The sequence below is a fragment of the Aedes albopictus genome, chromosome 3 (genome assembly GCF_035046485.1).
Source record: "Aedes albopictus strain Foshan chromosome 3, AalbF5, whole genome shotgun sequence".
In the NCBI taxonomy this organism is placed as follows: domain Eukaryota; kingdom Metazoa; phylum Arthropoda; class Insecta; order Diptera; family Culicidae; genus Aedes; species Aedes albopictus.
In genome coordinates this window covers 234,071,847-234,095,153 of record NC_085138.1, presented here as the reverse complement: position 1 = coordinate 234,095,153, position 23,307 = coordinate 234,071,847, and the positions used below count along the sequence as shown (strand labels likewise).

General features: G+C 41.0%; 1 protein-coding gene across 8 annotated transcripts in view; it reads left to right on the top strand.

Moving 5' to 3' along the window:
* Positions 1-23,307, top strand: part of LOC109401709 (ras GTPase-activating protein raskol) — a 441,723-nt gene that overhangs the window by 288,351 nt on the left and 130,065 nt on the right. For 6 of the 8 annotated variants that reach the window (XM_062859561.1, XM_062859559.1, XM_062859558.1 and 3 more), the window contains one exon: positions 6,132-6,179. The exons of the other annotated variants lie outside the window; for them this stretch is intronic. In XM_062859561.1, the coding sequence (XP_062715545.1) occupies positions 6,132-6,179 (48 nt within the window). The remainder of the gene's footprint in view (positions 1-6,131; positions 6,180-23,307) is intronic. 8 annotated transcript variants of the gene reach the window in all.

Genomic DNA, 23,307 nt, shown 5'->3' with positions numbered 1-23,307 from the left:
AGTCCATCACGGTAGCATGCTGACGCTTAGCCAGTTTCCGGAGTGGTCCTCGCCACTCCCTTTGTCATCGGAAGGCGGGCAGGGTCAACCCCGCCCGCGCCCTACTGCTGAGCGGACATCAAGAACTGATGCCCACGTGCAACCCGATCTGACCTGCCCGTAAGGAAGGGTATCATTACCCTTCAGGCCCTATCAGATGCACCCGTAGGTTGCAGACAGCAGGATCTCACCTACCCCGACCCTTGCCGGGGACCCCTTTCCAACCGCGGGCTCGGATCCAACCCAGTAGACCGACGCCACGACAGCACCGCTACCGGGACTTCCTCTCCGCGGCCACTTAATCGTTGTAAGGGTCGATCTCGACCGCAGGGCACCGGTATGACCTACGAAGCCGATTCCGAACCCCTGGACCACCTCTTGTACTGCATCTGGACTAGCCATTCTCCGAGTCCACGCGCCACCTCCTCTGTAGCTCCCAGACGATGTGGGTAATAGCCGTTGAAACGGCGTTCCAGCCAAACTCATCCCTACACATCCTCTGGACCAAGTTGTCCGGAGTTGTGTCCTCCCCGCATGTGGCAAGCATGCGGTCACGCATTGTGCGAAAACGCGGGCACACGAACAAAACGTGTTTCGCCGTTTCCTCTGAACCATTGCACACTGGGCATTCGGGAGAATCCGCATGCCCGAAACGGTGTAGATACTGTCGGAAGCAACCATGACCTGTAAGGACCTGTGTCAGGTGGAATGTGACTTCCCCATGGCGCCTATTAATCCAACTATCTACCCTCGGTATCAACCTATAGGTCCACCTTCCTTTGGTGGAACTGTCCCACGCGCGCTGCCATTTGACCATAGAGGCCATCCTGACAGCCCTGCGTATGCCTCTTGTGCCGCGCATTTCGAAGCATTCCATGTCCTCACTGATAAGAATGCTGATAGGCACCATACCAGTAATGACGCAGAGAGCGTCGTGTGGCACGGTACGGTACGCGCTCGTAACCCTCAGGCACATAAGCCTGTAAGTACTTTCCAGCTTCCGTCGGTAGCATTTAGTACTTAGCGCGGTGCCCCACGCCGGGCCGCCATACCTAAGTATGGATGTAGCAACACTAGCCAGAAGCTTGCGCTTACTGGCGTACACCGCAGAGCTATTGGACATCATCCGGGACAGTGCCGCAATAGCTGTGGAGGCTCTTTTACAGGCATAATCGACGTGGCTACCGAAGGTAAGCTTATCGTCGATCATCACGCCCAAGTGTTTGACGGAGCGCATTGACAGGATAGTACAGTCTCCTACACTGATCTCCGTCTGCTGCTCCGACTTTAGGTTGTTAACAACCGCCACCTCTGTCTTGTGGTGAGCCAGCTCCAGTTTCCTGGACCGCATCCACGCCTCCACAACCTTGATCGAGTGGTTGGTAGTCAACTTTACCTCCTCGATCGTTTCACCGTAGACTTCGAGCGTAATGTCGTCGGCAAATCCGACAATCACCACTCCCACTGGATACTCTAACCTCAACACCTCGTCGTACATGACATTCCATAACACCGGACCCAGGATGGAACCTTGCGGGACTCCTGAGGTTATGTGAAAGCACTTCCGACCCACCTCCGTGTCGTAGACTAACGGGTGGCCACTAAATAACGGGAATGCTTTTAGCAGCTGATTAAAAACAATAGAAGCGTCCATAGAGTAAACATTTTTTAGACAAAACCATCGTCTATCTATCCACAAAGTCAGCGTATTTTTTATTTTGTGTCAACTTATTCTGTTCTGCAGAAAACGACATTGAAACAGGAAGCACTACCAAAACGCCTTGGACGGCTCTAGTGATTGCTCAAAACAACCGTAAAAAAAGTTAATAGTAAACCATTATAAAACTAGAACCCGCCCGGTTTTGAATGAATTCCACATTTCGGCATCCCAAGAAACAGATCCTGAAGGAAATAGAGGAAAACTAGCAAAACCATTAAGCATGATATCATTTCACATAATAAAATCTTCTTTTGTGACATGGGCTGGATAAATCAATAGAATGCCTTGTTAAATAACAAATATTTACATCAAATCACATTTACACATTGAACAACATGTAAATGGTTCGTTATAAAAAAAATAGCACAAAAAAAGTTCAACAATGAACCGCAGTGCACAAATTACATCGACACGTTTTGGTGATACAGAAAAATAACATTTTTTGGAAATTTCTATAAATGTCATTTACGGGAAAAGGCTACAACCGAAGCAAAAAAAAAACAAGTCAGTATAACCATTTTTTCTTATTACTGTTTGAGTGTGTAAATGCTAAAGGTAGCTGAGAAACCATTTATTTTGACCAACGATTTCACAGACGCAGAAAATGCGTGAAAGTAAACTCTGAAAAGTCGTACAAAGCAGTTGCTCCAACATCACTGCAAAAAAATAATGTACAAATTACTACGTTCAACTTTCTTAAATTTTATATTTTCCATGGACGTACATTGTTAAACCTTTATGATAGCTAAATTCAGATTGCCATTTTTAAAGATCATATATTTTTAAGAGCACATTCAAAGCATTCCCGTTATTTAGTGACCACCCGTTAGTACACGATTCTGAAAGTAACTTCCGAGAATCTTGTACAGGTACTCCGGTATCCCCAGACGCAAGAGCGCATCGGCAATAGCAGACCAGCTGGCACTATTAAACGCATTCCTTACATCCAGAGTCACTACCGCGCAAAAGCGAATTCCCCTCCTCTTAGGCTCGAGTGCTTTCTCGGCGGTTTTTGTAACCGACAAGATAGCGTCTACGGTGGACCTCCCCTTCCGGAAGCCGTACTGGTTACTCGAAAGACCATTTTCGCCCTCGGTGAACCGCAACATTCTATTGAGGATGATCTTTTCGAGCACCTTCCCCGCCGTGTCAATCAAGCATATTGGTCTATATGCCGACGGGTCTCCAGGTGGTTTCCCCGTCTTTGGCAATAGTACCAGGCTCTGCCTCTTCCAAGCTTCTGGGAAAACTCCCTCGTCCAGGCATTTCTGCATAGCAGACCTGAACATCTCGGGAGCCTCTGCAATAGCTACTTTTAAGGCCAGGTTCGGAACTCCGTCCGGACCTGGGGCCTTACCTACGCTAAGGGACTTAGCTATCCCCGCAAGTTCCACATCGGTGACCCTCTCCTCATCGCCAGCCCCAGTCCCCGGCTGTCCTACGAAAGGAGGCCAAGGACTAGGATCATGACGCGGAAAAAGTCCTCCAATGATCCCCTCCAACATCTCTGGAGATTGCTCTGTAGGAGCCATCACACCTCTCGTCTTGGCCATAACGATCCTGTAGGCGTCACCCCACGGGTTCGTATTGGCACTCTGACAGAGACCCTCAAAGCAGGCCTTTTTGCTTGCTCTTATCTCGGTCTTAAGCGCGGCTTTTGCAGCGGCGAACACCACCCGCCGTTCGTTTCGCTCTTCCTCTGATCGTGCTCGCTGCATCCGCCGCCTAGCCCGTAGGCAGGCGCGGCGCAGGTCCGCAATCGCGTCGGTCCACCAGTAAGCCGGTGGCCTCCCATTTCTAGGGTGGACTCGCCTAGGCATGGTCGCATCACACGCACGTGAGAGCACCGCTACCAGCTCGTTGCCGTCTAAACCGATTAAGTTTCGCTCACGGCGGAGCGCCTCCCTAAATACCCCTTCGTCGAAGTATGATGTCTTCCACCTGCGAGGGCTTGGCCTTGGCCTAGCCGCCTCTTCTTCTATCCGCTGTCTGCTGTTGTTGTAGTCGATACTGTAGCGAACCGCCAGGTGGTCGCTGTGAGTGTAGCCATCATCTACTCTCCAGTTCGAACTACTTGTTAGGCCAGGACTACAAAAGGTCACGTCAATAATTGACTCCGCTCCGTTTCGACTAAAGGTACTCTTGGTACCGACATTAGCCAAGTCGACATCTAAGATGGCCAGTGTTTCTAGCAGTATCATCTTGGGAATGTCAGTTTGTACTTACGTTAGCACAAAACATAAAGATGAGTGTTCACTTCCAGAAGTGGTTTTGGAAAAATTATGGGCCAATTTGTGGCGTATACGTGGATAAATTTTCTCTGCACCAATTGTTTTGAAAGACAAGAGAAGAGACAAGAAGGAGAAATCACAGTGGGTGTTAAATGGGTGAATCCTGGCAGGAATATAATTTCTGACAAAATTTTCATGATGATATCTTATGACGTGGAGTTAGATAAAACAGAAAGCTGACAAACTTTCCTGGGCCGCTACTTCGCTGATTCCCTTTGCCAACGATCAACGAGCTAGCTGCATCCACTGTTCAATCACCCCACGTACGTCTGTCAAGAGATTTCTGTCCTTATTTCTGCACATTTCAGTTTACGACACGAAATCATCCCGTTCTGTTCTAAACTCGTTGAAATTTTGATTTTGGGCAATTCAATAATCGAAACTTACAGGGGATAGACATAATGAACGGGACAGGCAAAATTTTCACTTTTCAAAAAATTTAACTTATCGAAAAGTGCATCATAATTTCATTGTGAGTTGGTAGACTAGTTGTCTACCAATGGCCAAAATTTGATAAAGATCGGGCTATTCTGCATGAAGTGAGAAAGATTCTATTAAAAGACATATGTAACTATCCGATAGTCAACTTTGGATTGTTGTATCTCCAGATTCCATGAACCGAATGAAATGAAATTTTGAGTAATCATGACTTATATAATGAACTTTGAAAAACGTTTGACATAAGTTAAAATTGTTCATCAAGAAAAGAAATTATAGCGATTAAATTTATTGTATGAATTTTTGATAAATTGGTCAATTTTAACATGCATCCTATTACTTTTATCAATTAATTTTCGGATATTTTGTTATTTTCTTTAAAAAAAGTTTTGGTTAATTTCATATTTTATTAAAAAAAATATTCTAATCTATGATGATGATTAACCTGGGCTTGTTAGGGGAATATCTGTAAATAAAAGAAAATCGGGTTAAGTACGGTTCCTTTGAATTCCACTAAGAATTTGCATCCTTTGACAGATACGTATTTCGACCTCAACTGTAAGGTCGTCTTCAGTGTCTTGTACTTGTGTCTTGTACGAGTCGAGTCAAGTACAAGACACTGAAGACGACCTTACAGTTGAGGTCGAAATACGTATCTGTCAAAGGATGCAAATTCTTAGTGGAATTCAAAGGAACCGTACTTAACCCGATTTTCTTTTATTTATTCTAATCTATATAGCTTATATATTTTTTTCCGTATTAACAATTGAAAGTTATGAAGTTCATTATATAAGTCACAAACGCTCAAAATGTCATTACATTCTATTCATTGAATCCGGAGATATAACAGTCCAAAGTTGACTATCGGATAATTATGCCTTTCTTAGAATATTTCTAACTTCATGAAGAATAGTCCGATCTTTCCTAAATTTGGACCACTGATAGACAACTAGTTGACCAATTGACAGTAAAAATTTGAGAATTGTTGATGCGCTTTTCGAAAAGTTACAGCTAGTAGACCATTTTTTAAAAAGTGAAAATTTTGTCTATCCCCTGTACTCCTCTTGGCGTGCCTTAAAACTACATTGCAAGATCATTCCACTGTTTCGTTGGGTGCAAAATTCCAGCTTCTATTGCGTACCACCTCGAATCTAGAATCCAATACCGCGTACAATTACAGGGCCGTGACTCACAGCACTCTATGAGGTCAATGCCAAATCGGATAGTTTTCGGTAGTTATTCCATTCCCCTTCTGTTGGTATCGAGGCGAATTCGTCGCAGCTGGCGTTTGACTGCGTACGCGAAATGTAACAATTACTTTAGCACAGCGCGGCGACTTACACCGTCAAATTCCAGATACCTAGTTGGGCAAAAGAATGTCACGGTTGCGAGTCAAGAACAGCAGGTATCGTCACTGTTCTGCGCTTTCGTTCAGAGGTCTTACAATGGTGTGATGGCAAACAGTGCGGATTGAAGAATAATGACTGTTGCAACTTTCTCAGCACGGTATTGGGTGCTTAATGATCGGGTCGTTTATGTGAGAATAGGTTGTTAGCGAATATTGGGTTGGGAGGTCTATTTACGTGATTTATGAACTGTTGACCATTGTTACTGATTTTTTTTTCGTTTTCTTTCTCTTTCAGGTAAGGGTGACATTTCCGACAGCTCCAGTTCGGTATTCGTCAGTGAAGGTAACTTGTTTGAATTCAGCTAAATGTTGTTATCACGAACGCAATGAATTAAAAATTCGAACTCGGCCTTGGCGTAACTATTGGACGTTAATCATGAGGTTTGCAACTCTCAACTAATCAAACGTATCGTGAGAACCTTTCCAATGTTAGTGCAGCCTCGCGTTAATCCGTAAAGAATCATCAATCGAAAGTGTCTGTCCAATCATGAAATATGACATTTTATTGCTATCGATGCCGGGTTCCCACTCTTCTAGCCGTTAATGACATTTTTATGCCTCACCCATAGAGTCACTATGGTACATATAGGAATTTTATCTTGGTGGCTTCGCCAAAGACGATTCTATAAATCGTTCAGCTTAATCCGTATACGATGCGATACTGCGTGACGAAAAAGGGACGGCCGGTGAACAAAGGCTTCATCCTCGCATCATTCAGGCAGCATCCGTTCGTCCGTCCGGTCTGGAAAAGCGAAATGCTGCTACCCGGGAGATAAGAGGGAAACATGAACATAATTGCGTAAAATCTCAACACTTCTTCGACGCTACTGCTGCTACCGCTACCGGTCGCCACCGTAGCGTAGTGGCACTGCCCGTCCAGGGAAAGATTGCGCAGTGACTAATTTGCATAGTTCACAGCCCTCATCACGCGCTACGCTCCGGCTGCTGGCTGCGTGGTTCAGCAACCAGAATCCCTTCGTGGAATTGAAGGATCGGAACTGGTTTCCATTCCACATACAGATCTGATATTATTTGGATTTCCATGCTGTGCGTGGCTCATTCATATTCAAATCGTTTCATGGGTTTCATCCCATCACCGTGGTGTCTCGTTGTTGTCGATATGGAATCTCGTTCTGCTGAGCGGTGATCTATAAACGATACAATCATCAACGGACGACACGGAATGGATGCATGGAATGAGCCTCTGAGAGTTGGTACCTATAAAGCGCAGCCAGAGCTGGTTTCATTGTGCGACAATCCTCACTTAGGGGCCGTCCATTAATTACGTAAGGGTTTATGGGGGGAGGGGGGGTTTGAGAAATCTTACGCGCCATACAAAAATATTTGGGTTCTCATACAAAAAATCTTACCAGGGGGGTAGGGGGTGTCGAAAAATCGTAAAAAATCCCTTACGTAATAAATGGACAGCCCCTTAACTCTTATTGTTGGGTCCAGACAAATGATTTCAACAGTAGCGACAGTCGGCAGCATCGGCATGTCTTTGAGCGGTCTTTGAAGGAACGAGATCGAATTTCCAGATTTTGATGGTAAAGCTGGTGGGTTTGTGTGCTAGTGAAGCAACATACTTTGGTCGATGGGAAAAGGTAACAGCATTTCATAATTTTGTAGTGTTGAATTGCGGTTTGAAGATTGTAAACACAGTTGAATCTTTACATTCCTCCCAAACATGCTAGACTTATTTGGGAATATAATATCTCAAATGATCTTCTCATATTCGGTTTTGCATATTATGTACAATAGTATCGTATGTAATCTGAAAATTGAAAAACTTGGAATGGACTTTATTAGCAAAGTTTCTGGGAGAACGTATACGGCAGTTTGGGACATTTTTAAAGAATCTAAGGAAAAACCCATTGATTAGCCCACTACTGTGATCTAATACAGTTCCAACCAAGATTGGAACTAGCACTAGCGCAAAAATAGAAACGGCAATAGTATCCCTCAAAGATCGCAACTGCCAATATTTCAAACGCTGTCATCGTTTACAACTGATTGAATCACATTCGCAAATCCATTTTAAACCGATTGTCAGATATATTCAATTATTTAATCAATTCATTATTCTCGTACCAATCCTGGTAACGTACGTCGGCCGTGCGGTGTACATTGCATTAATTATGGGTTCTGATATAATTCTGTCCTGTTTGGCCTGCGGCACATTTTGGCACCCCATTTCGTGCATATTAATGAGTATTTATGAACGCGCGGTTGTGATTACAGTTTTCTTTGTAATGAAAAGGAACCCCTTTTACGGCGCGGTGCTCCGTATAATCCTTCCGCATTCCCATATTGCCCGGAAGGGAAACTCTCATCATAATTTAAATCCGATCGAAACAATTGGCTGACAGCCGAACAACAGCTGACATATTCGATGCATTCGAAGTGCACTCCTAGTGCAGCTCGTTACCGAGGAAATGGGTATTATACCGGATTGAGAAGATTAAGGACCGTGAGATTGATTCAGGGGTTTCTTTGAATCAATACCTTGAGGATGGGTTTCGTATACCTGCATACTCGCTGAGTTCATTAGCCTTTTTCTTTTTTATGGTTGACTTCCCTAAATCAAGACGTTTTCAATTTTGTACCTCGTATATACTATTTGGTATTCAAATGTTGCAATGTAAACGCATATTATATTCAACCTAAACTATGTGTTGCGGGGTGGACTTTCTTCGGCACGAATAGACAAAAATTGAAAGCAGCTTTGGTTGGAGTAGCTTCAATGCTGGAAATACATAATTTATTATACTATAAACTAATTAATTAATACTAAAAACTCTCTTACATTTTGCTATCTCCACTCGCACTACGTCCACCTCTTACCACAACAGTTTACTTTCTGCTTCGGCACTGAACCGTGTTGCCGGTTTCACAAAACTCAAATCTTTCCCAACACTATGTATCTGATGGTACAATTCTACAATTCTAATGTTGCTCCAGTGACTACTTCCTGTTGTTCAGACTAGCGGTTGTTCACCACCCCCACCTCCGTTTTGTTGTGTGCGGGTGTCAGCAGTGTCGACCTCATCCAATCCTATGGCGATCGCATGTGTCACTGTCAGCTTCACTTCCTCTATCCACGAGGGTAATGTCGTCGACAAAGCCAATCAACTTAACGCCCGATGATAATGTGAGTCGCAATATACCATCGTATGCCGCATTCCATAGTACTTGACGCCTGCGTTACCCCGTCGGCGATTTCCCTTTCGCTCCTTTGCAGCACTATCTCAGCTATTTTGGTCACTGACCTGGAAGCGTCCACCGCCAAACTGGGTATCCGAGAGCCCAGAGTGATTTGACCTATCGGTATACAATGCTTCAACAGCTTCCCGGCGGCGTCCAGCAAACAGATTGGTTTGTACGGCGACGGCTAACTAGGTTTGGGCTGTATTGCCTATATTAGCCATTTTCAATATGTCAGGACAGGTGCCTTTTTTCCAAACCATGAGGGGAAAATCTGCTCAACAGACACCAGAACAGAAAGGTCCGGGTAGTGCGGGGTTAAGGCTGTCTTCTACGACAAAACTAAAAGCCAGCCTCGACCCACAAAACAACTTTCCTATGGTCGCCAGACCTTTCGTCTCTTCGGAACGACCAAGAAGGCATTGCTTCAGAGATGGGCTAGTGCTCATCGCACGCTAAAGATTACCTAGCTGCGTAGCCTGCAGCAACGAACATCAAAGACTCGTTTTGGAGAGTCCACCAAGATAGCATGCTGACACTTAGCCAATTTTTCGAGTGGTTCTCACCACAGAGTAAAACGGGTAAATAATGATGAAACTAATGTCCGGGGTGCGAGTGCAATTGTTTTCCTCACAGCTTCACAACTACATCTACAAAAATGGCATGCATACATTTGAACGTGATTACCTCTATTACCACCGACCTTTGCCCTATCAGCTAGGTCGTCATACAGTCCAGCATCTGCGTGAACTGCTCGATCAACCATCGCGGACCATAACAGCTACAGAAGAAGTCCGCTTTACTTTGGTGACCATGAAACCCTCATAGGTAGTAGACAGCAACTCCTGGACGGGGTACTTACCCGTCGACAATATCGCCACCATGGACCCATCCGTCGTTACCCAATTTTTGTTACCGGCGGACACTCGGTATGGGTCCGATATGATGGCGATATCCGTCCCCCACTCAGAAACCGGCTGACAAATCTGAGTTGTGTCACAGTGGTTCAGGTTCAGCTGCGTTCAAATCAAACTCGTGGGTGGACTTGTGCAGCCTTGTGCCTTATGGCCTTCGGCGCCGCATCGCCTGCACAGTTTGCTCCTACCAGGGCCTTTGCAGTCCAATGACTTGTTCCAGACATCTGAAGCAAACATCGGATGGCTCATGAAAGGTCAGTTGGCATACTGACCAGCCCACCTTCAGCTTCCCTACTTTAATGGATTTATTTACGTTCACCACAGGTAGCTGTACCAAAGCTACCTGTGTCCCTGCCGGCCTCTTCCGTAGCCGAATGGCTGCAGTGGCCACCTACATCTCGCACCGTTGCCACAGTACTGCAGTGCCGTGACGAACTCATCCGCTTCAGTGATCTCGTCTAGGTTCTTCACCTTCAGAGTCATATCTGCTGTAAGAGCTCTCAACTGAACCCCTTCACCAAAGACCTATTCCGCCAGATTTTTGTACGTGGCGCTTTTTCGCTCCTTGTCGCTCTTGAGATCTAGGATTATTTTACCCGTACGGGTACGTCTAATACTGCGCACTTCGGCTCCTAGATCCATGTCGTTTCGCATCGCCTTCAAGACGTCCGAGTCCTTAGACTGATGACGAACGCTTGACACCCACCCTCTTACGCCTTCTGGGTTTGGCGTCCCTGCTATTTTCCACCTATTGATTGCTCATCGAAGTCCATCATTCGTATTTTAATTACGCGCGATTATGCCGTTTTCTGATCATCGATGAGCAGGAGCAAAACAAATATTGCTGTGTGCGTTCAAGATGCAAACGGTGCCCAAATGCGCTTCAAACGCGGTAACACATGTTTCCAAAGGCAACGTAGCAACCATAGCCAATACCACCGTCAACCTAGGATTCGAAAGCTCCCACTGACATCGGGTTACTTGTTAGAAAATCTTACCGCATTTGGTGCTCCCGCATTTGATATTTGCATTTTGAATGCACTGCACAAAGCAATATATGGGAAGAAAAACATAATGACAAGCGCAAACGACTGTGTGAGCATCTGCTTGTATCGCACACGCTAAGAAAATGTTACTCTAAAATGAGTAAGATTCACACAAAACTGAGCTAAACTGGAACAGCTCAAAAAATGAGTAAATTGCATTTCCAGCGATAGCGCTGGCCCAAGTGCAAAAATCCAACTGGTTTAAGCCGTATAATATTCTTCGCATCATCAAGAATATTATACGGCTTAAACTGATGAGATTTTCGCACTTGGGCCAGCGCTATCGATGGAAAAAAATTACTCAATTTTGAGTTGTCCCACTTTAGCTCCAAAATGAGTGAATTTTCTGACCGTGTAGTGCACTCGTTTTTATGGCTCGGTCATACCGAATGGATACGTTTCGGCCCGAACGCTTGCGGTGCACACAGATAAAGCATTCGAATATACCAACACAAACGTGCACGCATACCAAGCCAACTATGTCTCGTGAGTCGTGATGAGCACTTTCAGCGATGAAAAGGACGGCTTGACTGCAAGGCGTCCGCTCAGCGGCGAAAGAAAGATAATTACCGACATCACTGATCGGCGTCGAACCCAATCGTGTGCTATTGCACAGGTACTGCGGTGGAAAGAGACTTTTCGCTCGCTGTTGACAACGACTCAAGGCTACTCGCCTATGTTTTCACAAAATAGCAAGGTGGCGCTCAGCTTTCGTCCGAAGGGGGGTTCTCCCCATTGGTTCGCCCTACTCTATGGTTGCTGAGGGCCAAACAACGGTCGCAACACTCTGTTCCCTTTCATCAGGGACGGGTCAGCCTTTTCAGGCTCACGCTTCCCAGGTTACTGCCGACGCCACTTTGGAAGATTAGACTTTAAATTGAGAATTATTAGTTTCTGTCTTCAGAATACATGTTGGACAGTTTTGCTTCTCGCGTCGTCAGATACAGACGCACGCAACTGTGTTCTTAGCAGCTGCGCTGTTTGTGCTTAGTTTTCAAGCGCGCTTTGTTATCCGATCATTCACTGTTATTTCGTCTGTCGGTGGTATTTGTGTCGTCATGAGTGAAATTATGACGAACACGATGCAGTTTCACTTCCCACCGGGCAGCCCTCGAACGTCGTGGGTTGAAATGGCCAACTTCCTCAAAGAGTTGGACACCGATTTGGAATTGATCAAAATAACCTACAAAACAGTATAGAAGATCGATCTTAGTTCATAAAGTTTACGTCCGCCGAAGCTATGAAGGACTCGCTGAGAAAAAAAAACGCGAAACCACTCCGATTTACTTATGAAAGTGGGAGAGCAGTCCCGAATGTTCATTGCAGGCGCCAATATGCGATTCTTTCGTGTATTCCAATAACCCTTTTCCAAATATTGACAACCTTTGATGGGACAGCTCTTCACAGCTGTAAAGTAAATGTTCAGCGGTTTCGTTAAAAACGACCCTCAGATGATTGGATTTTTCCAATCTTGTGTAGATGGTACCTACTGGGGCAGTGACCGGTCATCAAGCCCGTTATTACCCTCAGGTCTCTCTTGTTTAAATTTAATATGGTTCTGGCTTTTGCTGCACTAGGTCTTATGAATCTTTTTTCTTGTCTGGATGTTTCCGTGGCATTCTAATTGGTTTCTACCATAGACATTTCCCATATTTTAAGTTTCGTCCAAAGAGTACACTCAGGAACTCCACAGAATAGTTCAGGGCCTACGAAGCTCGATGCTGCACCCTGTCTGGCTAGATTGTAGGCGTTTTCATTTCCCTGAATTCCGCAATGGCCGGGCACCCAGTATAATGTTACTTACTTCGTTCCTACTGGCCAACTGATCCAGAGAACGAATGCATTCCCACACTAGCTTGGACTGGCATTTGAATGCCCTTAGCGCATTTAGAGCAGCTTGACTGTTTGAGATGATGCAGATTTTTGCAAATCTGTAATTTCTCCTCAGGCAAGTATTAGCACACTCTAATATATCTTGAATCTCTGCTTGAAACACAGTGGGCTTCATCCCATTGGTATAGCTTTACTTATATCTGGGCCAAAAACTCCAGCACCAGTATTTTCCCCCATCTTAGACTCATCAGTATAAAATACAATAGAACATGGACGTAAGCTTGACCTACCAGAATCCCAAATATAGCGGCTTGGTTTAACCATATTAAAGGGAACATCATAGTTGGGCTTCGTAATCATCCAATCGTCTACTGTTTTTATATCTGAGTTTAAATTAAAGTCTTTGACGATCTTCAAATGTCCTAATACATCGCCTTCTAGCAGTTTGTTGTGACGCAGAAACTGCAGGGCACTTTTTGCCGCTTGCATTTGAATAAATTGGTGCAATAGTAACACGTTGAGAGGACATCTAATGCAACCGATAGTGTGCTTTTCATTGCCCCTGTAATTAATATACATGCAAGTCTTTGAAGCTTGCATTAGCTTCTTTTGAGCAGTTTACCTCGATTGTTTTAGGCCACCATACAAGTGAATCATATGTAACTTTTGGCCGACTATTGCTGCATAAATCCAGTTTGTCATGTTTGGTCTCAGCCCCCAGGTTTTCCCTAAGGATTCATTACAAACATAAAGGGCATTTGTACCCTTAGTTACTACCTTGTTTAGATGAGAATTCAAATTCAGTTGTTTGTCCAAAGTTACACCGAGATGTTTAACTTCTTCCGAGAACTGAATTTGAACTCCATCTAAAGAAAGTTGGTTAAGATCTTATTTCTTCCTTCTAGTAAAAGGAACGATAACAGTTTTAGAAGGGTTTACGCTTAACCCCTCTTTCCTACACCATTTGAGAGTAACATTCAGCGCATGTTGAAGCCGATTTATTTGCTTTTTAAGGAGTTCATCCACTACCAAAGACCACAGTAAGGGCGATAGTACTCCTCCTTGGGGACAGCCCTTTATAGATCTAACAGATAGCTGCGCACCTCCGAGATCAGTAGAAATTTCCCGATCTTCTAGCATAGATATTATCCATCCTAAGAGATGAACCAGCCTAGGGCAGAAAATTTCTATAACAAAGTAATAATAATAATAACATTATCCATTCAATAATGCGTTTATCCAAGCCCCTTCGCTTGCATCGATGAACACATGGATCTGTAGGATGCATTATCGAATGCTCCCTCAATGTCGAGAAAAGCAACCACGGCTACTTCCTTGGCTTGAAGCGATTTCTCAACTTTTATTAAAAAAATAATGAAGCACTTTAAATGCACATTAAAAGATGACATTATAGGGAAGCATTACAAATGCGTAATAAAACAGGACATCACATAAGGATATATACAACACAAAACATGTCCCACGTTGGGCGCCATTATTACGGAAAAATAATGATTCACTACAAATGCATAACCCAATATAACATATTGCAGTGGAACCTTACAAATGCGTAATAAATTAGGACATCACAATTGGACAAATACAACACAGAACATATATTTTGCCCTGTTACCCTATTGGATAATCATTTCCGATGCGAGGATGACGAGGTTTCATAAATTTTGTTGGTCCATCAGTCAATCCTGTAAAAGTATTTTGTCTGGCTGATTGCCTTTTAGTTCGCAGCTTCGGTTGCTTTCATAGCCTGCGTTTTGTCTAGTAATTTCTAATCCTAAGGGGCATCCCGATTCGGGTTTCATCACTAGAGTTCTATAACTTGAAGACTGTGCCAGGGAAAGGTTTACATTTCTAGTACTTAATCACGGCCCGAAATGGCCTGAATGTTGGCAATCGAATAGGATTGCGTGCCTCTATTCTGCCAGAGCCCTATAAATGTGCATTAACACTAGGGGAATATTTACAAGTTAAAATAGCTCATTTAACACAAAAACAATACTTGTAATACTTTGCTAACTAACGACTGTAGCGCCGTTATCGTAGATTTACCCGATTGATAAGCATATTGAAATTTGCAAAGAGGCATTTCTACTTAACTTGTTGATTTAATAAAGTCATCCATGATTTTTTCGATAGTCTTCAACAGAACACAAGAAAGGCTTATTAGTCTGAAGGCTTTTGGAGTTGCTTTGTCCCGTTTGCCAGCTTTTGGGATAAATACAACACGAACCTTACGCCACGCATAAGGTTTGTGAGTTTAAGTAAGGAACGTATCGTTAATTATGAGTACACCTTTGAGGCTCTGTATTAAAAGACTATGCCTTATTTTGAAAACTTCTATAAGGTACCCCGGGGCAAGTGGGACCTAAAAAAAAGGCTAGTTTGGTTTTGTCATGCCAAAAAATCCTAAACATAATTAGTTTTATAATTCCAATGGTTCTAAAAGACATTGTTGGTATTTTTCTCCTTATTAACGGGTATTAAAACTGTTTCAAAATTTTTACATTCTATATATTATGCATATAATAAAAAGTGGAACAGATCTTCATTTACTCCGTATCATGGGGCAAGTGGGACTTATTCGGAATGTTTGTACAAATTTCTTAATATAGTTGCTGCATATATATAAGGTAGCATAAATTATAAATAGCTTATACGAATAACTATGTCTAGCGATTTATGTTGGAAGTGTTTTGTGGTATCGTGCATAAATTACGTAACACTCATAATAACGCATCACTGACAAAAAAATTGATTTAACATTAGCATCTTGTGCAAACAAATTGATTTTTTTATACAAAAAGCGCTATACAGTTAAATGCTGGAAAGTTTCCAAACTTGCTTTTTATATTACATAGTTGATGAATCTCATCAAAAGATTTTTCAAGTTTTACAGATGTTATGATTTCCCTTACATAATTTTCCGATCATTAAATAAAGATTTAAAAATCGTGAACTTTGAATAAGTCGTTTTCCCATTTATTCATACTTTATGGCCGGTTTCTTAACACTCAGAAAAACTCATTGTGCAATGGAAAACGAAAAAAAAAATAGAATGTGCTTAGATGAAAATATGAAAAATAGATGGTTTCGGAAAAAAAAGGCTTTACCATTTTAAACAATAGCTTCATCATCAGAATAGTAGTAATTAAACATAATTCAACAATTTATTACTTAAGGCAGCGATTTTTACTTCACTTTTGTGTGAATTTCAACTTAGGTTGAAGACGGCGAGATCAAACTATGACATTGTGTTTGTTTACTCTCATAGGTCTCACGTGCCCCAGATGCAGAAATGCACTGGGGCAAGTGGGAGCAGTTAACTAAAGGTAATACAGGTCGGACTCGATTATCCGGGTGACTCCAAAATTATTTCTCCCCGGATAATCGAACCATGCTTCTTTTCTTTTATTTTTGATGTGCTTCAATCAAAAACTGTTCGTTAAACATAGAAGCTAACATACATGACGTTGTAGTGCCTAAACTTAACGTCAGGTATTATTATAACCATGTTTTTTGAAAATGAAATTTTAGCTGAAAAATGTGAAAAAATAAAAACAATTTTCAAATAAGTTCAATCCAATTTTCAGGTGTTGTATTTGATGTTAATCACATTTTTTGACTTATTATAATCTTAAATCTTGTAAACAAAGCCTAAACAAACTTTTCCCCGGATAATCGAGCCATTTTTGCCGGATAATCGAGCCCCGGATAATCGGACCCCCGGTTAATTGAACCCCCGGATAATCGAGTCCGACCTGTAAATGAGAATAAATTACGCCTTTTTCGCTTAAAATATTTTGCAAGCACTTCAAATATTATCCTGAAACCGAAAAAAGTTGATTTTATTTGAAATTCTATTTTTAAACGACGAATATAGTAGAGCACGTTAATCTCACTTAGTGAATTGAAAATTACATATGAACAACAATAACATATATGGTCTCTTTATGGTGAAAACAATAAAAAATTTTGAATTCAAAGTATCCGTTGGTGTGATACCTATGTTTTCCATGAAGAATGTTTACCTTAAAATCAAAAAATAGATAAAATTATAGCCGTAGGCCTCACTTGCCCCGGGGTACCTTATGTCTATGTGTTGCTAACGTTGTAAACAAACGATAACCTTCATTAAAAGTTAAAGTTTTTCCTCATGTGGAACAATGCGAGGGTTTACGGGGGAGAAGCGAAAATCGATTGTGACCAGGCATTGCAATGAAAAATGATCAGCGCTAAGAAAATTAGCAAAAATTGAATGTGTTATTGTTTTTGTTGTCCCAAATGCTATCAAACGATTCGGTATGAATAACACACTGGAAGACTTACCAGGACACGGCAAAAAACAGGTGCGTCCAAGTCGAATTTGGACAGCAAAATTTGCAAAATCGTTGAAGGAAAATAGGAGGTGTCCATTAGAGATTACGCAAAAAAGTGTGGAACGACTGTTGGTATGATTCAACACGCCAAGGAGCGTAATTCCATGAAGATTTACCCAAAACAGAAATGCCCAAAACGCGGATTATGTGAGAACTCGGGCATGGAAACTGTACGACGATGTTTTGAGCAAAAATTGCATGTACATAATCATGGATGATGAAACGTATGTCAAATTGGACTACAAGGCACTTCCAGGGGCGCAGTTTTTCACTGTGAAGCATGGCACGGATGTTACGAATTAGAAGAAATCGATTTTTTGCGAAAAAAAATTGGGAAAATGTGTTGGTTTCGCAAGCAATTTGTCAATGCGGTATGAAATCGTCACCTTTCTTCACCGTCCCAAGTATAAACGTCGAAATATACCGGAAGGAATGTTTCCAGAAACTTATTCTGCCACTCATCTGAAAGCACTATGGTCCTACATTACTTTGGTTGGATTTGGCATCTTGCCACTATGCGCGTGACACTTTTGACAGGTATGAAGAAAACAATGTTCAATTTGTGGAAAAGGAAATGAATCCTCTAAATTGCCCGAAAATAAGGCCCGTTGACAACTAGTTAACTAGGGAAACTACGGAAAAAGGATAGAGGAGCAGAGGACGTCACAAAATTCAAGAAAAACTGGGTCAACGTAAGCAAAATCATGGAACGGTTGTCCAAAACGGTTGTCCAAAACGTTCTGAAGAACGCCAAGAAGAGAGTGCGAGAGGTGGCAAGATCCACGAAAAATTAAATAGACAATCATGTCATGGGCTTTTCTGTTGGTCAATAAACAATGTAATTGAATTTAATTTACAAAATAAATAAAACATTCTGGAGCTCGATTTGAATAGGTCGTATATGCTTTTGTCGATATAAAATGCGATCAGTTTATTTTAGTTGTTGTAGCTATATGGAAGATATTTTTGAGGCTTTTAACCCTCTAATACCCAATCCCGCCTTTAGACGGGGTATAGTTTGAGCATTTTTGTAATTTTTGTTTCGTGGAAAATCATTTTTTTTATATTTTCGGCTGATATTTAGGACTGTTCTGTATATCTCAAAATGGTTTTTGGTGTATTTTAAAGCGTATTTACATTTTTTAAAAATCATTGAAAAATTGATGTTTCAGTCACTTTTTAGAAGTCATTGTTTATTTTATATTGAATCGCTACAATTAACACATTTTAATTTTTTCCCAAATCGTTCTATCCTTGTATAATAGTTTTAGGGAATCGAAAACACTCTAAAATTATTTTCCTTAAAATTGTACGGAAAATAAAATTTTCTGTAAAAAAAATTTAAAATAATAATATTTCAACAATGATCATAAAATCTCAAAATGTTTTCATCTCAAAAAATCCGTTTCCTAAATTGGCTTCAAGGAAAAATATAAAAGTGTGGGAATGTTCAAAAATAAAAATTAGAAAAATCAAAAACTGAAATTCACGAAATCGAGAATTAAAAAGAATCATCTTCCAAAACATGTTTAAATCGATTTTAGATGACGAAAAATGATATTTAGATCAAAATCAAAAATTTGGGTATTAGAGGGTTAATGATGGAACGGAAAGCTTATTTTGTGAGGATTCTGCTGTATGTATCAACTTTGTTCAATTTCAACGGTTTTCGCTACAAAAAGAGAATCCAACTGATCGAATTTTTAATCGACATAAGCACATACGACCTATTCAAATCGAGCCCCATCATTTTCAAATACAGCAATTTTCAAGTGTACTCATAATTAACGATACAGTCCTTAATACTGGCTCTGAATATTTCGGTTAAGAGCGGACACAGCGCCTCTTTCCCCTGTTGAAGTAAAGCTGGGAAAATTAACGTATTTTGAATTTCTCTCAATCATTCTATTATATTAAAACAGTTTATGGGGGTTGAATACACTCTAAAATTATATTCTTTAAAATTACACGAAAAATAAAATTTTCCATGGAAAAAGATATATCAACAATATTTTTTTTTATAACTTTCAAAATGAGTATCCCAAATAGATTTTTAATATAAAAGCAAAGGGATGCTCAAAAACAAAAACTTGAAAAATCAAACACCAAAATTTACAAAATCGCGAATTAAAAAGAGTTATCTTTCAATGCATGTCATCATCATTTTTATATCGATTTTAGATGACGCAAAAACATATTTCAATCAACATCAACAATTTGGGTATTAGAGGGTTGAGGTCGATCTTTTTATCCGGATAGCCCTCTACCGGTCGCCGCACGCCGGGAGATTGTTATCAATTGTCCGGTGCGGACTATACAAAAACAACAATCCATTCCGCGGCGCGCGCAGATGGTTTATTTCGCACAGCAGCAGCAGCAGCAGCATCAACATCCGCCGCAATAATGTTGTGGGGTGTGCTACCAACCACCAGTACCTAGTACCAGCGTGAAGTGTTTTATTACTTTGGGCAATGAATGAGTAGATTGAATAGTGGCGGTGTTGGATGAAGTACGTACTAGATGGAAGATGAAAGCCCTCAAGTAGCGATTTGAATAATCCTCTTCGTCGGGAGCTCCTACTGAACTGAAAATGCTAATCGCGATTGCAGTCCGAGCAAAGGTGCGGTTGTGGAACCATTGGGCAGCTGGTGATCGATTATTGGTGTTTTTTTTTGTTTCGTCTGGTTGGTGGATTCCTTTTGTAGCGATTTATCTCTCTCGAGGTTCTACTCGATATGCGAATAATGTTCAGGGTCGCGTTGGACATGAGGCCACAGCCTTTTTGCATTTGAAAGCATTGGATGGTGAAACAACGTTTTGCACGATGTGCTCGTTTACTTACTTAATACTTAGGCTTGGACGGGCTTGGAGGTTTAATGGTACCGTTTCTTATTCGTATGTAGAGGGTATTGGGTTCAATCTCTGGTCCGTCCTTTCCATTCTACTTTGTATCGTTCTGTCTAGTTTCTGCTTCTACTCTATACATATACATACCTCATGTATAAATGTCCATGGCTATCTTTAGAATCAGAACCTGCTAATTTTGCCGCATCATCTTCATAGTAATCCTATCATACAATAGGGGTACTCACTAAACAGATTAAAATGCTGCGTAAGCCATGATTTTCTGCTTATTTGAAATGTTTCATGATTTTGCGAATGAAATAATCAAAGCTTGCCTTGGTGATCGCGACGTTTAATCAGTTTAATCACTTTACGCTGTTGAGTGAATCCCCCTAATATCTTTTCTGTTCGAGAAAACCACTGCGATCAGTATTAAGATCTTTTGTAAGAATACTCGTATATCTTTAGTGTTTAACGTATATCACAATACTCCATTATCATTGAGCAATGAAGCCCAGAAAGCCGAAGCTATTAGACCAAGCCCACTCATGGGCTCAATCAAGCGTTTTAACGTTAAGTAGAGCTCCGAACAAAGAAGCGAACCGCACCGGTCGTTGCTAAGTAGGGCTCGAAAGCGAAAAGTTTACGTACGGTTCGTAGCAGGGCTTAGAATATAGAGACACGCAAAGTACGGTCTCTATCCGTAGGCTCGTGCGCTCTCTCGCGTTTAGCTCTCTGGGTAGCGTAAAGAGGAGACGAAAGAACATGAGTATGGATTTGTTGCCAGGTATATAGTTTCTAGAGAATGATTTTCTTGTTTTGTATCTGTAGGAATTTATTTTAGTTTGCATCAAATATTTAAAATTTTTATTCTTGCTTTGAAATTTTCAACCAAACAATATCTAGCATAGATCCCTACACGAATAACACAACAAATTGTCTGACATACAATTGTGATAGAGTGACAATACAAACGCAGAAAAATAATAGGTTTAAATTGACAAGCTTTGCTTAAGCATGTTATGAATAAAGTTTTCCCTTCTTCGCCAATTTTAGGATCATGCATAACGAAAATGTATTGATTTTCTTATAAAAATAGTTACGATTGTTCATTATCACACCTTTAGTTTTTGATTCGGCCGATCGTTTTGAAACTAATATTAGAAGAAATGTATAGTGATTCAGTGAGTTTTGCTATTTTAACACGTACATGTTTGAGCCGGGGTTGCTACGCAGCAAGTAAAGTTTCGCACATTTAGAAAAATGACCAAATAAATAACTCGCGAAGTTCGTTTCGACAAGTTCCAAAATTATCGTCATCCGTCGCAGATTCCGGTAAGAAGATGTGTGTATTTTCTAACCAGGAAAGATACCATTTGACGGTAATAAGTGACCACAAGGTTTTCTTTCTTCATTTTCCGGGCTGAGATCCCCCGCTTTGAAAGAGCTGTGCCTCGCCTTTCGTTTTGTCGTGAATATTTCGAAAAAGGCAAAGGAGTTTTGGTTTGATTGCTGTTTTTGAAAATAGTGGTCGTCAGTGGGTGGTTTATTAAATATAAATTCAAAAATATAAATTAAATAAATGAGACATTAGGAAGAAAGTGTGCGAAATGGGTAACTTCACCCTTGTAGAAACAATAAGGCAAAGCAGAAAAAAATCTGCGAAGACCCCATGCGAATAACACCGATCATACAGAATAGGAGGTTCGACATTAGATCTATAAAAAACAACCCAACAATTGGGGAGATCTTTCCAATATTACACATTTATTCACAGCTCTTTCCCTGTAAATTCGAGAAGTACCTTGCCGAAAGAAAATATTCTGTACTCCAAGTATTTCGAAGAATCATCTTTGCGCGTAAATACAACGCAGTAGACCTGGCCGCTTTGATGCATGTGTCAGTGTCATATCTATGATATGCTGCAAGCATCAATATTGACAAGAAAAGTAACACGATTGCTTTCCAGGGTGATTCCGTACTGGCTGCGTATGTATAAGATTAGATAAGAGTAGTTACGGTTTTTCAAATATGCTTTGACTGTACCTAACTCAATTCAGATATCATAGACACTTCAGTATTTTTTTTTTTTTGTAAAAACAAACTTTAATCATACCGATAAAAATCTAAAAAAAATGTAGTCGAGCTGCCAAGTATCATCAATTAAAATAGGCGGTGTGCAGGACTGATATATTGTAGGTTCCTCGTTATAGAAAAGCAAGGTGTTGGATGTTAAAATACATCAATTGTTGTATGAAGTGCCAAAAAGGAGAGTGGGCTAATTATGTACTTTGAAAAATACGCAGTCTACTTCAAGCGCATAGAATCTGCTTCCAACAAAATATTCATATACCAGCATCCAAAGGATCGCAATATATATTAAGATTTCCGTTTGATGCTTTGTAACTAAAAGGTTGTGACTGAGTATAGAATAAGCTGAAGTTAAAATACACGTTAATGAAAAAAGTTGCGCAAACTTATCGCAGAATGTTAGAATACAGCTTCTACTATGACCAAGATTCAAAAATCTTGACCTACGCGAAGTTGTAAAGGAGACAACTACGTTATAAATGTATTGGAAATGCAAGGGATGTAATTATTCAATAATCCTAATTATTAAAAAGATGCTCAAAATCTCAAATTCAGATGAATTTCTTGCGAGAAAGGCAACATGGATATTATTTTAGATCAAAATTCAACCTACAAGTCATACAGTAAGCAACAAACACATAATTTAAAAAAAGATTGCTTGAATTCCAAGATTAATTACAATCATACATTATTAAGAAAATAATATCTTTAAACGCATCAAAACTGGTACAAATCTCCAAGAAAATTATTTATTTGAGTTCAATTTTTACTAACTGTTTTCAGTCTTATCCAAAACCCCTTCTTTCAAAATATGAGCACAGATTATTATACTGAATAAGATTTGCAATAACACCATACAAATACACAAAATATTGCGATGATTTACAGAAGTGCAAAAAACCGATGGTACGGATAGAATAGAGACCACCGGTGCGCAAAGGCGATCGATCATTATTTTACTCACATGCAAACGAACGACCGGTGCGAAAATGGGTGGATAACGAAATTAAAAATCGTTAACGACGTGCTGTTGCGTGTGTAGTATGAAGCCCACGAGTGGGCTTGGTCTTAGAGCACATCTA